At 33.1% G+C, this 16,433-nt stretch overlaps 1 protein-coding gene across 2 annotated transcripts; it reads left to right on the forward strand.

Moving 5' to 3' along the window:
• The first annotated feature begins 5,684 nt into the window (after positions 1-5,684).
• On the forward strand, positions 5,685-9,527 carry LOC18427770 (VQ motif-containing protein 31). Of its 2 annotated transcripts, none has more exons than XM_011622695.3 (2): positions 5,685-5,827; positions 8,481-9,527. In XM_011622695.3, exon 2 carries the CDS (start codon positions 8,586-8,588, stop codon positions 9,318-9,320), a length of 735 nt encoding a protein of 244 aa, XP_011620997.1. In that variant the 5' UTR covers positions 5,685-5,827; positions 8,481-8,585; the 3' UTR covers positions 9,321-9,527. The 2 variants fall into 2 exon arrangements, with proteins under 2 accessions (XP_011620997.1, XP_006836879.1); XM_006836816.4 differs by having other exon boundaries at positions 5,693-5,827; positions 8,548-9,527.
• Positions 9,528-16,433: the final 6,906 nt, after the last annotated feature.

Here is a 16,433-nt window from a genome sequence, read left to right on the forward strand (position 1 = left end):
TCTTTGTGATGGCCTGAATATTTATTTTCATCTTTAATTATAAAATTTAAAGGTTAGGAAGTAGTGTAGATCAAGATCTCTTAACACTTGAAAATTTTGAAAATACATTACAAGATGTACTATTTCCAAGATTTGAAATCCATCTTTTCTCATGTCTGCATGTTGCGGTCTAGATGATTGATTTGAGGAGTTTTGGGCATTGAAACAACCTCTTTTATTGAAATTTTGTGGTGTACCTTAATTTAATTTTTTAGGGCCTCCCACTTATACAAGCTTTTTCCTTCTATTTATCCTACAAAAGGAAAAAACTATATTTAGCCGAACAAATCTTGGCCTATTATTGTTTTCTGTGTTGTTTTTTAACTTTGGAGTGGATTGGTTGAATTTAAAGTATGGTATTACAGCTCCGATTGGCCCGACAATCCATCCATAACAATCTATGAGTTACTCTAATTGATCTGAAGTATATTCAATTACTTAGTGGACAGTATACAAAGAGATCATATACTTTTCATACAAGGAGGTCATAATTACTCTTGTCCATCAGATTTTAAATCGGATGGTTGTAAGAGTGTCATTGACTAGATTCAAAGCTCGAAAAGAATTTTTCAAACTTTGTGAAACATTTCAAGCCATCCAATTTGACATCTAATGGCTAGGAGTAATTATGATTTCCTTGTAACAAAGATAAATGATCTTATGTTATACAATCCCTTTTATTGAATGTGTTAGCATACACAATATTTGTATGCTGTGAACTTCTTATATTCTTTGTCCATTTGGGGAATGCACATTAAATGCCTTCCCTGTCTTCTGTGTTTTTTGGTATTTTATGCACATTTAGATGAGATCCACATGTGTTCCTGCTTCTTCTTTGTTTTTTGGTATTTTATGCACATTTAAATGAGATCCACATGTGTTCGAATTTTGAAGTCCATTAGAGATATTTTCCTTAAAATCTTTATTTTATTAAAGCAAAAATCTAGGGTGTTCGCTTCTTTCTCCTTCATGATCATCATCATTATAGTTTTTTTCTAATTAATTGGGGTCAGCTACATGAATCTTGGTATGTCATTCTACTCTATAAAAAACTATAGCTTTAGTGTGGTTATATGTCCTCATATCTTTTCAAAATACTTCCAATCACATTTTTTTGGATTTATCCTCTGCCTTTTTAAGTCCTACTTAACTAACTTGTACTCTTAGTAAGTGTTGCAGTTGGTCGGTTTATTTGACTTCAATCTTGCCTATCTGGCTGATACTGTACCATCATCTGGTTAGTTCATTTGATAGGAAATTGCCTCAACATCACGTCTCACCCCCTATTCTTGTCGTTAACATATCAGGAAAAAAAATTAAAGGAAACATAATGATCTTGTGGGAAACTTGTCATCAGCCTGGCCTTCCAATAACAACAGCCGATGGCTGAGGATATGTGAATTCCCCTGCTCCCATTGTCTACCTTTCCATGCTCATTAAGGAGTGATATATGTAAACATACATCTGGGTTTGAATATTTGCTTGCCTGCCGTTGAAATAACAATCTATCTGATTCATTCCACCATTCTTTTTTTTCTTTTTTTTTGGCTTGTTACTGGGGAGAAATAGAACTCTTGATGTCATGTTGTAGCTCTACCACTCATCCACTGTTTCCTCTTTAGATGCACGGGTGGATGCCCTTCCTAGAGCATAATCCATGTACACATTAATGAAATGCACAAATTTGAATGAATGATAGCAGAGAGGGAGAGAGAGAGAGAGGCTCTTGATTCCTGTGGGAAGGGGTATAGCTCCTGCGGTTTATGGTAATTGTTAAAGCTGTACCTCAATACCTAGTTTAGGTATATGCAATTCTAAAGAAATACTTGTGATGGCTTGAAAATTTATTTTCCTTAAATATATGCCGCTGTTAGGGGAGCATACTATCTAGGAACCCAAGTTTTTGGAAATGTAACTTCTTGTGTGAGCGGTCCATCTCAAAAATGAAAATTTCCAAATCACATGTTAACGAGATGAAACATTGAATATCCAATTTTTTGAGGGTTAGATCTAGCGGTTGAAGAACTCAAAATATTTTATTTTAATTTTTCTTGAAAATAATTTAGTTACATTTAGTTGGATTCCAAAAAATAAAATAAAAAATTCCTCCTAACTATCACTTTTACCTAACGGAGTTAATGCACAGTATTTCTCCTGTAGAAGTATGCTATATATTGTCATTTATTTTTTTGCCTTTTGACCATGGAATATGAAGCTAAAAAAAAATAGATTTGGGAATAACTGAAATCGAGAATTGAAAAAATGTGTTTTAAAGTTGGCCATTTTACGAGCTTTAAATCCTTCTTTTTTTTTTCTTTTTCTTTTACTTTTTTTTTTCCATGATTTTCAAAGTCACAATGATCGTTTTACATATTTTTTGGTGCAGAATCTTAGGATGGTTTCAAGTGCGGTTTTATAAAACCCACAACCCTGATAAAAAGTGTTCTTAAAGTTGGTCATTTTTAGGATTTTAAATCTTTTTTTTTTTTGTTCTAAATTCATGATTGTCAAAGTCATAATGATCATTTTACAAACTTCGTGGTGCAGAAACTTAGGAAGCTTTCAAGGGCGGCTTTATAAAGCCACAACCTTGAGAATACTTCCCTAAAGTAAATGAGAGAAACAGAGAGCACAAGAATAAGGGCGGGAAATGAGCCAGGTTGATTTATGGACCAAATAGGTAAACCCGACTGGGTCTTGGTCTAAATTTAAATGATGGATCAGACTAATTGAGTTTGGGTACAGTTGACTTTGATTTGACTTTAGGTTCAAGTCTGCTTTGGTCCTCATTGGGTTGGGTAGGGGTCAATCCGACTTAACCCAACTCGGTTTATATATATATATATATATATATATATATATATATATATATATAGAAAAAGTCTTCTTAACCCCTATAGGTGAAATGAATAGTGATTTTGTATGTTTTTGTCATCGTCCAAAATTCATCGCACGGTCATGATCGTCTGGTAGTGTTTCAATTTTTATTTTTTTTCTACAAATCAGAATAATTTAAAATTTAGAGTGTGTGTACATCTTAGTGAGGTGCACTTAATAAAAATATAAAAAAAATAATTCGAAAAAAATAAAATAACCAAAATACCCCTAAAATATTTTGGGGGTATTTTGGTCAAATTTTTTCTGTAAAATATTTTTTTGATATTTTTCATAGTCTCTTATTATTGATAAACATACATTCCAAATTTCAGATCATTATGATTTGTAAATAAAAAATCAAAAATAAAACACTAATGCACAATCGTAATCGTACGATGAACTTTGGACGGTGATGAAAATAGGTAAAATTACCATTCATTTTCGTCTATAGGTGTTTTGTAGTATCTTTCATATATATATATATATATATATATATATATATCACATAAGTTTTTGTATTTTTTACTTCTAGATCTGAACTCGACCAGTCGGTTTCCTACTTCGCCCGAACCCAACTTGACTGGTTCCCACCCTAACAAGAACGGCACAGTTCTGGGTGGTTGGGGCGTGGCAGTGCCAAACTGTCATTCTTTCATAGTTCCATCCCCACTGTGGTCCTGTGTTAAAATTCAAAACAACATTTTAAGAAAATGGGGCTCTTGGCACAATTGACATGGCATAGAGAGTTTCAATCCCAAGTTAACCTTCAAACATTAAAAATTAAAAAGAAAAAAGAAATAAGCTCATGACATGATGGTCAAGTTAGGCAACGATAGTCATTAAACCAATGTTTGGAAAAATGGATCGATCACCTGAATCGTCGTACCAAAAAATCAGTTTAGATTAGCAGATTAGTGGTGCAGATTGGCGATCCAGCCAAAAAAAAAAACAGAAAACAAAATAAAGAATAAAATAAATGATAAAAATAAAAGGTTGATCAATTTTATGATAGAGCAAGCTAGCTCTACAGGAGATTCGGCCAACTCTCGATTTATGGTGAGAACCGAACTAGTCCCAGCGATTATTGATCTAGATTTAATAGTTCCGATCCAGATCAACATGATCAAACAAAACGAGCTCCATTTCCCACCAGTCCCAAGTTTAACATTGAAACAGAAGTGGGAACAAAGCGAGCACTGAGCCAAAAGGGGCCGAATCGGATGGAGAATATGTTCCCCATGTGTCATGCAAAGATTTTCAAAGGTTTTCATCCCTACTCTTGACTTATTGCGGCAACTTAGCGACAATTGTCTTCACAAATTTTATTTTATTTTGTCTTACCCTAATTTCTAAAATAATAAAATAATAAGTAACTTTCATGATATTCAAATGTAATCAATTTACAGGAATATGCCAAGGCATTTTATTATCAAAAAAAAATTATATAAGGGTGAGGCTTTAAATGATCAAATTAAGAAGCACTTCATTAGAAAATGTTGTTTTCATACTAAAAAACCCTTATTATTATCTCAACCCCAATATGTATGGATATGAGAAAAATAACTTTTGAGTCTGCTAAATAGTGCATCTTGTAATGTATTATTTGGACCGTCGATTTTTAAGATTTTCAAGTGTTCATAGTTCTACTTGATCCCCATTAATTTTTAACTTGAAATTTTATATTTAGATGAAAATAAGTATTTATGACATCATAAAGATATATGTTGAAACAATGTATTTCGGCACTATTTGAGGTTGCGCTCTACTTTGATTATTTAGGACCACCGCACCCTTTCTATTATTTATCAAAAAAGAAAAAGAAAGGCATTTCATTATTGGGTGTAGTTGGCATATGGATGCATCCATGGTTTGTAGAAATGAGGTGCACTTTCAAATTTTATCATGGTATATAATTTTGATGTAAAATGTTTTTAGGATTATCTCAAAATTTATTTTCATATCTAATTATAAAATTTTAAATTTAAAATATGGTTAAAATCAAGTAGATCTATAAACATATGAAAATCTTGAAAATGGACAGTGTAGATAATATGTTGTAAAATACACTATTTTTGGGACTTACAATCTTTTTTTTTTTTATGGTCATACATCTCGAGATGTGGAGACGATCAATTAAAAGGTTTTTCAATATTAAAACTACTTTTCCGATGGATTTTTCAAATGCATGTCGTAGATTTTTCTTGACAATTTTGAAAATATTTTTCATAAATATTTACTTTAACCCTATTGGGGCCACACCCAATGGCTTCTCGTTAAAATCCAACCTGAAATCTCCACCATCCATTCACCACATATCACTTGTTCGATCGTGGATGGACAGAAGAGCCTCAAAAGCCCCTACTCCTTTTTAACTAATTGTTGGGCTGGCCTACATAGGCTCTCTCTATCTTGTGCCAGATGTCCCGTTTCCATTAGTTAAGAGAGTTCACTTAGTTTTTTCTGTTTCAATTTGTAATTCAAAATTTCAAATTATTTTAAATTTCCTTTTAATTTTCTCATTCATTTTTTTGTGGGGTTTATTCTCTTGATGATATAACGACAAATTCCATCACTTTCGTGTGAGGGGGAAAGGTCTCAAATGCATTGAAGTTTCAGAGGCGGTTTTCGTCGCCGGGAAAACGTCGTTACTGGCCTTGATTTCACATTTTCCGGCGATTTACGTCTCTTATGGTGAATTTCCCGGTGACGTCCCACTGACCCATGAGACCAGAGCTGGATCAACCCCACCAAATTCATTGACTCTCTGATCTTGGTTTCGAAGGAAATCTCCGAAATCCAACACTTTTGACTGGTTTCTGGCTAGGTTTGCAGAGAAACTTGGGATTTAAAGTGGGTGGACTGCTGTTCAGGATTTCATTCATTGAATTTCTGAGATTTTCGTGGTTTTCAGGTTTGAGTTCATCTCAAATTCGATTCTGTCAGACTGATTTTCTTGATATGGGGTTTTATGAATTTCTCAGATTTCAGAAAACGGGCTTCTTTCTTATGTGTTATTTTGATTTTTCGTCGTTGGTTTTCAAGAAATCTTCAATCACGAAAATAAAAAAACTTCAATTCGAATTCCATAGGAGAAAACTGGATTTCTGTGATAATATTTCACCAGAAAATTTGGGTTTTCTTGATTTGGATTCACAGGAAAATTCAAAAGCTTTGAAGGTTGATTAGTGGAGAATTGACGATTATAGGGCTATGGGAGGACAAACATATCTTGTAGCAGCCTGAAATTCATCTTTTGGTGGCCGGAAAATTAAGATCTTTTTTTGTTTTTTGTCAGATTTTTTTAGTATCCGGTGGTCGTAAAATTGGCGATTTGACTGAGATTTTGGATAACATACGTGAAATTTCGAATTGGTTTGGGCATTTCTAAGTTTGACGAAAATTCAAAATGGTTCCTAGGTACACTGTCAATTTAGTTCATATTTAAATTTGAGTTTTTTTTACTTGAAATATTCGTTATCTTCTGGTTTAGTTCAGTTTTGAATTTGAGTTTTTTTGAGTTGAGATCTTCGTTTTCTTCTGGTTTTGGTTGCTTTTTAAGAGGTGATTGACTCTTAGACTAACGTATTTTTAGAATTTAGTTAAAGAAAAATTTATTATTGGAATTTATTAACATAAATGTGTTATATTTGGAATTTATTAATAATCAATTGTATTTCATATTTAATGCTCAAGTCTAATTTTTTTAGGGTGATTTGTATTTTCGTTTTATTGAGAGTGATTATTGTATTATATGCTGCCTAAAAACTCCATCAATAAAGGTTGTTTAGATGTTGAAAACTCATTAATTAATCCGATATATATGAATATGAAAAGAAAAAAAGATTTCGAGTCCGCAAACAGTGTATCTTATAACACATTGTCCTGATCGTCCATTTTCAAGATTTTCAAGTGTTTTAGATCTACTTGATTTAGACTATTTTTAAAGTTTAAAAGTTTATAATTAGAAATGAAAATAGATTTTCAAGCCATTCCAAAAAAATTATATCAAAATTACATTTATGATAATATTTAAAGGTGCACTTTTATTGGATTGTTTAAAGGTTTATATATATATAACGACTCGGGTTAGGGCACCTATACTTAGGGTCGTGGTCGTGGATGCCTCAACATAATGTTCTACCGTTCTTGCTCACGGTTAACAAATCAAAAAAAGAAAAGAAAACTTATATTTATTTGGAATACAAATATAGGTTATGTTAAGATACTCACACATGATAGCATTTACTTAGAGGTGCAGTTTGTATAGAGCCTAGGCTCTAAACAATCAACTTAGAGCCTACCTTTAAATAGTGTTGAGAAATGTGGTTTCAACACTAGAAATCTTTGTAATAGCTTTAAAATATATTTTCATTGTTATTTATAAAATTTAAAATTTCAAAAATAGTGTAAATCAATAGATCTATGAAAACTTGAAAAACTTGAAAACTGATGTTCAAAAAATGCATTACAAAATACATTATTTTCAAAACTTAAAATCAACTTTTTTCTTATCCTCAATTTGAGGACTTTTGGGCATCAAAACAATCTCGTCTAGCAAAAGTTTTGGTGTAGGCTCGAATGTGATTGTTTAGAGCTTCGGCTCTATATAAATTTTTCCCGTTTTTTAATTTGTTTAATATTTTTGGACATTTAATACCTTTATTCCATAATGTAGTAATTGTTTTTAGAAGAGTGTTTTAGATAATTTTTTATTCTATAATATAGTAACTTTTTATCTAGAGATGTTTAGGTAATTATTCAAAAGCAAAGTAAATATTCATGGTAGGAAGAACCTGCATACTATTCAGGTCGTTGCCACCCCTAAAATCGAGTTTATGATGCATATTTTAACTTATTTGTAAGGTTTATGACATTTGTAAGGTTTATGAGATGAGAGAGAGTATTCAAAAAAAAGTTTGTGAGAGAGAGAGGGAGGAAGAGGTAAGAAAGAGAAAGAGAATGAAAGCTTTTCGAGAACTTAGATAACATGATGATTAAGATAAAGAAGGGTAAATTCCAATTTGAACAATGGAAACGATGAATATGGAGTTAGACATCCTTTTTGTTTAACTTAGGGGGTCGTAAAGGATATTTATGGAACCGAGGTGTTTTTTCGAATTATAATTAAGAGAGGGAGGTTGATATATTTTTTTTAAAAAAATAAACAAATAAGTATTTAAATAATAATTAAAAATAGAATGTATTATCTTAAAAAGTTACTCAACTTTATTTAGTTAGTTCAAAATCGGACAACCAAAATTAGCCAAACGTTGATTTTAACTTATTTCCAGTACACTGAACACTTGTTTTAGGTTAGACCGACAAAGGCACACATCAACAGCTCGATATGCTTATTAGTTCTTGATAACTAGTATTCCAAATAAGATTGTACATGATGCTTACGGCCTTTACTGATTATCGTAATAAATAATTTTCCCGTAATTATTGTTAAATTTGAATTCTTGATTAATTTTCACTAATCATCATTACCTTCTCATGATGCTTTCCAAGAATTTCTCTAACAAAGTCTCTGTGTCACAATATTTTTTTTTTCTTTTTTTCAGATTTTGCCCATATTCTTACGCTAAATTCCCTTCACTCCACTAACCCACATTTCCGGGTGAAATTAAGGGCCACACCAAGCCGGAAAACACATTTTCTAGACATCGATGGAGAAACCGGCAGTCCAGCCATGTGCTTCAGGTACCACGTTCATCCAAGTTGACATAAACAGTTTCAGAGAGCTCGTCCAACAGCTGACTGGAATTTCCAATGAGCCACGTCAGATTCCGGCAACCCCAGGAATCAGCAAACCTGCATTCAAGTTGCAGGATAGGAGGCCATACCATGGCAAGATGAAGGTCGAGATCACAAAGCCGGGTAATAGACTAGCTTTGCCCAGAGCCGGTTTTCCTTCGGGGCAAGCCCTTTTTTCATCCCAAAAAAAGGGTTTTGGCTCGAGCCAGGTGATTCCATCATCGGTTATTTCCGGTTATCAGGGCGGTACGACGGTTACATCACCGTCATTTCCAAGTGTCCCCCCTTGCCCCTTAATCTCCTCATCTCCTACATCCGGTTCTCCGTCTCCTTTTTATTCTACAAGTTTCACCACTTCATCTATTTCCAATAATAATAATAATAATAATGGAAATTTGAAAAATAAGGAAAATGAGGATTCTATTTCTATGAAAATGGAGATGGTGATTAGAGAAGGAAATAAGGAGAGGGGAACTAATGGAGAAGAATTGAGTGTGGAAAATTGTGAAAATAAAAAAGGAGAATTATCAATGAGTGAAAATGCAATATCAGAAAAAGGGTTTTATTTACATTCATCTCCCCTGTCTAGAGATCCTGAGCTTCTCACACTATTTCCCTTGACCTCTCCAAAAGGGCAGGGCTCGTAAATGAAGAGACTTTCTAGGGCAAGATATAAAGGAATTGTCATGGGGATTGTGTAATTTTTTTTTTGGCTATTTTATTGAAATAAGGGAATGTGAGGAGAGGAAATATGTTGGAATTGTATCGTATTCTTTTTCTAACAAATATTCTCCTTATTCTTTATATATATTGGTGATGGAAGGAAGCATATTATTGGGACTTTACAAGACCAAGAAGCATTTCATCAGCATTTTTATTTATTTTTTATGCAAATTTAGATTATTTGTTGTCATGGTTATCGAGACTGAATCAGATTGTGAGGTCTAAGCAAATGGACAACAAAATTGTGCCGTCTATCGGTGCATTAACTTACATATGTTTTCTTGCTTGTATTTGTTGATTTATGTTTTCATCGCATCATCCCATTTTCTTTGTTTCTAAAACAAAGGCTGTACAAAGCAAAATTGTTTTATCATGTCAAAATGAATATTTTCATTTGTTTGACTTTCTAAACAAAATTGAATTACTTTTTTAAAATATATAAATTTATTATTGTTTTTCCTTTCTTAGGAAAAGCGCTTGGGCTTATTTAATTAGCGCTTAACGATTTACAACGCTATGTCATACCCTCAATTCTATCTAGGGTAAGAACCCTCTTCTCCTTTTATCTTGTGTAGTCCTTTCAATTTAGTTATTGGTCAAATTGATTTTGACTTGATCAAACTTCTTACCAACTCTATAACAGGTTAAAACATGATAACATTGTTTCTCACTTGGCAGGGAGCAATGTTCGTTTTAGACTATTTTTGAAGCTGTAAATTTTATAATAAGAAATAAAAATATATCTTAAGGCTATCATAAATATTTTCAATATTGAAATCACATTTCTCCACTTTATTTGAAAGTGCGTTTTACTTTGATTGTTTAGAGCCTCGACTCTATACCAACTGTGTCCTTATCGAAACAATAATTAAAAATATATAATTATATTTATTTAAGTAGTAATCAAATATTATTAAAATAATAATACTATTCAATTCGGGTCCACATGGACCTAAACCCGGACCTGAAGAGTTTCGGGTCCAATGTTTTGATCTGGACCCAACACGCAAATAGAATCCATACCTGGACCCGAGTCAAGCCTGGGTCCATGGCCACCCCTATTGGAGCTTGAGTGAAGAAAGAGAAACTAGGTGAGAGAACCCCTATTGGAGATTGAGTGAAGAAAGAGAAACAAGGTGTTTGAGAGAGAGATACCAGGAGCTAGAAGCTTGAGTGAAGTAAGAGAAACAAGGTGTTTGAGAGAGAGATACCAGGAGCTTTAAGCTTGAGTGAAGAAAGAGACTTAGAAATCTTCCAAGGGAAAAATTGAGAACAACACAACACACGAGAGGATCGTTAAAAGGGTAGTTTTAAAGTGTTGGAAAAGAGAATCGTTTGAGTGAATGGAGAGGGCAAATGATGCCTTTAGAGCTTTAGAGCCAAGGCACATCGATATAAAGATTGAAAGTGAACTTGGACCTTCGGAAACTTAGAAGTAAAGTATGGGAGAAGGCTCTCTCCTCATGGGAAATGCATGAGAGTATCATGATGGGGAGACTTGAATAAAGAGAGAAAAACATGAGCTCAAACATCTAAAACAAATTAGTGGTTGAAATCACTAATTCGAGTTGAACGTTGTTGATGGTCATATTAGTTATTTCAGTTATTTGGATGATATAGATTTGACACGATGTTAAAAGATATGTTGTTTTTTAATGTTATTTTAAAAAATATGTCAAATCTATATTGCTTAGTTCTATTCGACAGTGTAGAATACCATAACCTTACTTAAACCACACTACATCTTAAGAGGCAATCAAGTGCATGAGCAAATAGTTTAGTGTAGTCCATGGGATAATCCCCTTATAATCATTTAAAATTATAATAAATGAAGCTTTAAGTCATTCTTCATCAATTACATGAAACTCATATATTATAAAATAAAAAGATTATGTAAGCCATGTTGCCTACATATTAGTGCAAGCTCAACAGCATAGACAAAATGATCCAAAATTTGGATGGCCAACATCATGTGTTGGATTTATTTTTCACTTTTTTGAAATGGAGAAACCCAGCTGTAAATGTCTTGCACACATTTGCGCCTCATTAAACAATATAATAAAATCACAAAATAGATACCCAAGAAAAATATGACACAAAATGTGTATGTTGTTCTCCATCATCTAAATTGCTTCCTCTCCTTCGATGTTGGTCATGCAGCCTATGCTCCACATATAAGCCCTTTGACATACAGAAGTTTTGGAAAATTTACCAAAATAGATTAACTTATTAACTATTTAAAATTTTACCCATTTTCAATTACTCTAAGCAATGATCGAGTGTACTTTTAAAGGGTTTTTTTGAAATTAAATCAAAGGGTATGAGTAAAGGGAAAGGTTTCTATGCTTCCCCTATAGCATAGAAGTTCTATCCTCCCCCTACCATCCAGCCGTCCAATTTTAATCAAGAGAGTCACTCACCGTTTGATCTTAGATCCGACGTCTCAAAGTATTTTATTTTTAGTTTTTTTTATACAAATTGAATGAATATAAAATTTGGCACATGCTATCTTCTCATTGAGGCGCACCTATAAAAAATATTAAAAATAATTTTTCGATAAAATATAATGACCAAAATACCTCTTGAAACTTTCAGGGGTATTTTGGTTATTTTATTTTATTTTATATTTTTCGCTAGTGCAAGTTTAATAAAGAAGTGAACATCCAAAATTTGGTGTCAAAATAGTTTATAGAAAAAGAAATTAAAAATAAAACAGTGTAGAGACTTGACATTGTGATTAGGGCAATCTTAGCCCTCCATTCAGAATGGACAGTTGGATAAGGGGGAGGATAGAACTTCTATGCTCTAAGGAAAACATAGAAAGCTTGCCCATGAGTAAAAAGTTTAAAAAGTATACAAAGGGACCATTTATTTTATTTATAAGGAAGTCACAATCATTCTTGCCCCTTAGATTTTAATTTGGGTGGTTGCAAGAGTGTCATTGAAAAAACTAAAAGTTCAAAAAATATATTCTCGGAGTTCGTGACTAACCAAAGCCATGCAATTTCACATCTAATAAGTAGGAGTAATTGTGACCTCTTTGTAATAATGATAAATGATATAAGTATAGACAATCTGATACGTGACCGGTACTCCTTCCCGATTTGATAAATTTTCTTAGAATCTTTGTACCATTTAAAAGATCGTTGCTTCGGTGTTTCCACAAAGTCATTCATTTTTTTTAAGAAAACTATGATTGACTCGTCTGGTTCAATCTGAATTGGTGGGTGATCGATTCGACCCATCAGTTCGAGTTTTTCGATGGCTTTTAATCCTATTACATAAGTTTTGTGTGTAGTACTGAGCACTTGGGCTAACCAATACGGTCCTTCTCATCCATGAATGGTGGAGATAAGTCCTAGATGCTTATGGAAAAGAAAGGGCTTAGTGCTAGTGTTAGTATTTTTTGGATTGAATAATACTTGTGTGCATTTGAAAACAATAATATGGCTTTGTGGTTTATTCCTAAACTGCTTTGTAGATAGTGACAGATGTAGGATGTAGGTTTGAGTCACATATTGAAGGGGAGAGAGTTTATGGAGTTGTATTTAAGAATACGTATTCCTATCCATTATATTCTTACTACAAAGATAAGAGAGATGATGCATTTGCAGAGCACGCGAAGTGTGTGACACGCATGCTCATGTGCACGTGCGTGTGGAAGGGCGCGGGCGTGGGCCCAAATTGCTTGATGGTGGATCCAATAGTCATCTAGCCGTTGATGAAATGGAGACATAAGCGGGCTATAACAACATTCATTAAGAGATTTAAAGTGCATGTAACGTGTAGCCATTGATGGTGCATGTAACCACCACTACACGTCAATTAAGGGGCAGCATGTAACTTGTACCTTTTGGTAGTGCATGTAACCACCACTACAGTAAATGTGCAGCCTTTTTGTAGTTCTATATAATAGGGTATCTATCCCATACAAAATAGAGATTGGAAACACCTTTGGGGCCTCTCTACAAACACCATTATTTGTAATTCCAGGGTGTAAAACCAGTGGGTTAACCTCTCTCTCCAGACGATTTTGTTTCTTTCTCTCTCTAAACTATCAAGACTGTGATGTCTAGTATGTGGCTTTCAAGTTTGGGTACATAGAGCTTTGGAACATCAAAAAGACCTCTATGTTTTCCGGTGTCCCGATGACGAATTGCTCTTCTTATACATATTAAATATAATATCGAAGGCGGGTAAATATCGTCTTGAGATATTGCTCCTGTATGCCCGAAAACAAGAAGAGTTTGAGCTTCTAATATTCAAAATCATACCATCTTCTACTCCCATTTCACCCACCAAATTTCCAACAACTAGTACTATGCCACATCTTCATTGTACATTGTTCGGATAGTAGATGACCTCTTCTGAGAGTACCATATAATATGCATGCAAGTTGTATATTATATTTGGGTGAGGTTTCTATATGGTGCCCGCTTTATACCATACAAGTATGTCATTCCTTTGAATTTTGATGTAATTTAAATGTCGAAAATTTAAGATGAATGTTTGAAATTTCATATGCGACTTTAATTATGAAATTTAAAATTTTAAAAATAGTGCAGATTGTACAACTTTATAAACACTCGAAAATTTTGAAAATAAACAATCCAGATAGTTTGTTATAAGGAAAAAGTTTACATAAGGATGAAACCTTATAATGTAGAACTACGGATGCACCTCAAAAATTCATCAGAAAAGGTAGTTTTAATGTTGAAAAACCCTTTGATTGATCATCTCGACATCAAGATGTATGACCATGAAAAATAAAAAGATTTTAAGTCTCGAAAATAGTGCATTTTATAACATATTATCTATACCATCCATTTTCAAGATTTTCATATGTTTGTAGATCGACTTGATTTTAATCATTTTTTAAATTTAGAATTTTATAATTAGATATAAAAATAGATTTTGAGATAATCTTAAAAACATTTTACATCAAAATTATATACCATGATAAAATTTGAAGGTCACGTCACCTCTACAGCTACGGATGCATCCGTATGCCAACTGCACCCTTGTTGTAATATGCACTATTTTAGGACTTGAAATTCTTTTATTTCTTTATATCCATACACATTAAGCTTGAGATGATCAATTGGAAGGTTTCCGAACTTTAGAATACTCATTTCTACTAGATTTTTTTTGATGTGCACCTTACTTCTATAATAGAAAGCTATAACCTTATATAAACTTTTTCTACTACATTTTGGGTTGTATTTATGCTACTAAAATGAATCTATTCAAGAGAATTAGGCGTGGCACCAATATGCGATAAAATAAGAGAGAATAGACTTAGGTGGATTGGCCATATGTGGTGCTGACCAAGTATAACACTTGTTAAGAGGTGCAAGTTAGTTCAAGTAGAAGGACTGAAAAGGGCAAGGCGTAGGCCCAAAAGGACGTGGATAGAAGTAGTCTGAAAAGATATGAAGAGAATATGGCATTTAATAGAACAGAATAGAGAACCAAGATTCATATAGACAGCCCCGATTAATTGGAAAAAGAATAATGATTTATGCTACCATTTGGGCTTCCTTAAGTATTTAGACTTCCTTAAGTATTTGAGCATTCCTCAACTGTTAGAGACCTCAAAGTACAATGTAGCCGTTACCATCAGATGTTAACATAGCTAAATTGTCTATTGTAACATCCAATGGCCCGTGAACTACGAGGATAATGTAGGGAATCCAAATGATAACATGCTCATCACATTTTCTCAAATTCTTTGGGGCTCGCTTTAGAAACTGGCGAGATGACTTGGAATCGCCCTAGATAATTCAGAACTGGTGGGGTACTAGTCTAAGTCTAAAGACCCCTTGTTTTGATATGATTCAACACCATTTATTTTAATTGGACAATATAGATTTGACTTGTCTAGTGGTGAAGAATGACACATCTTACGAATAGGCTATTGACTTTTGGTACAAGCAAGTCACAATTACTCTAGTCCTTTAGATTTTAAATTGGGTGGTTGTAAGAGTGTCATTGACTAGTTAGTTCAAAAAAAAATTAAAAAAATTGAACTTCATGATACACCCCATGCCATCTAATTTGATATCGAATGATTTAGAGTAATTGTGACGTCCTTCTAATAAGATAAATTGCCACATTGCGTACAATTCCTTTTAATATATGCACCATCCAAAGAAAGCAAATGGTACAAAGTTTCGACTTAATCCAAACTTGAAAAAATTATAGATATCCCTCAAATTAGACTCTCTTGGCATACCCACATTTCGCATTTTCTCTTTCTAAGCGGTCAAACACAAAATGTACTAGACCAACACAACTTGTTATAAAAGCCAAACTGACAATTACAATATAAGTTGGTTCGACACATTTTGTCTTGGACGAGTAGAATTTGAATATCAGAAGCTAGTTCGACACGTTTTATATTGGACCGACACTTTTTGTCAGAAGCCAATCAGACGTATTTTTGTGTCGGACTGGCATTAGACTTTGGAAGCGCTGGTTAAAATGAGGGGTATTTTAGTTAAAAAAATTAATTTTTTTGCTTGGGATTGGTGCAAACATAAAGAAAAGATTTCTATGCTTCCCCTACAGCGTAGAAGTTCTATCCTTCCCCTACTATCCAGCCATCCAATTTTGATCAAGAGAGCTACCCGCCGTTGGATCTTAGATCTAATGTCTCAAAGTATTTTATTTTTAAATTTTTTTTTATACAAATTGTATGGATATGAAATTGGGTACGTGCCATCTTCTCATTGGGACGCACCTATAAAAAATATTAAAAATAAATTTTCAATAAAATATAATGGCCAAAATACTCTTTTAAACTTTCAGAGGTATTTTGGTTGTTTTATTTAATTGAAAATATTTTTTTTTATATTTTTCGCCAGTACAAATTTAATAAAATCCAAAATTTAGTATCAAAATAATTTATAGAAAAAAATAAAAAATAAAAAATAAAACTATGTGAAAATATGACATTATGATTGGAACAATCTTAACCCTCCATTCAGAATTGACAGCCGGATAAAAAAGAAGGTAGTTTGACAGCCGGATAAAAA

This window comes from Amborella trichopoda, chromosome 11 (assembly GCF_054954075.1).
Source record: "Amborella trichopoda isolate Santa Cruz 75 chromosome 11, AtrichopodaSantaCruz75HAP2 v2.0, whole genome shotgun sequence".
In the NCBI taxonomy this organism is placed as follows: Eukaryota; Viridiplantae; Streptophyta; class Magnoliopsida; order Amborellales; family Amborellaceae; genus Amborella; species Amborella trichopoda.

What these genes read in the sequence shown, in the direction of transcription:
- LOC18427770 (XM_011622695.3), top strand. Translation starts at nt 8,586, where the DNA reads ATGGAGAAACCGGCAGTCCAGCCATGTGCTTCAGGTACCACGTTCATC.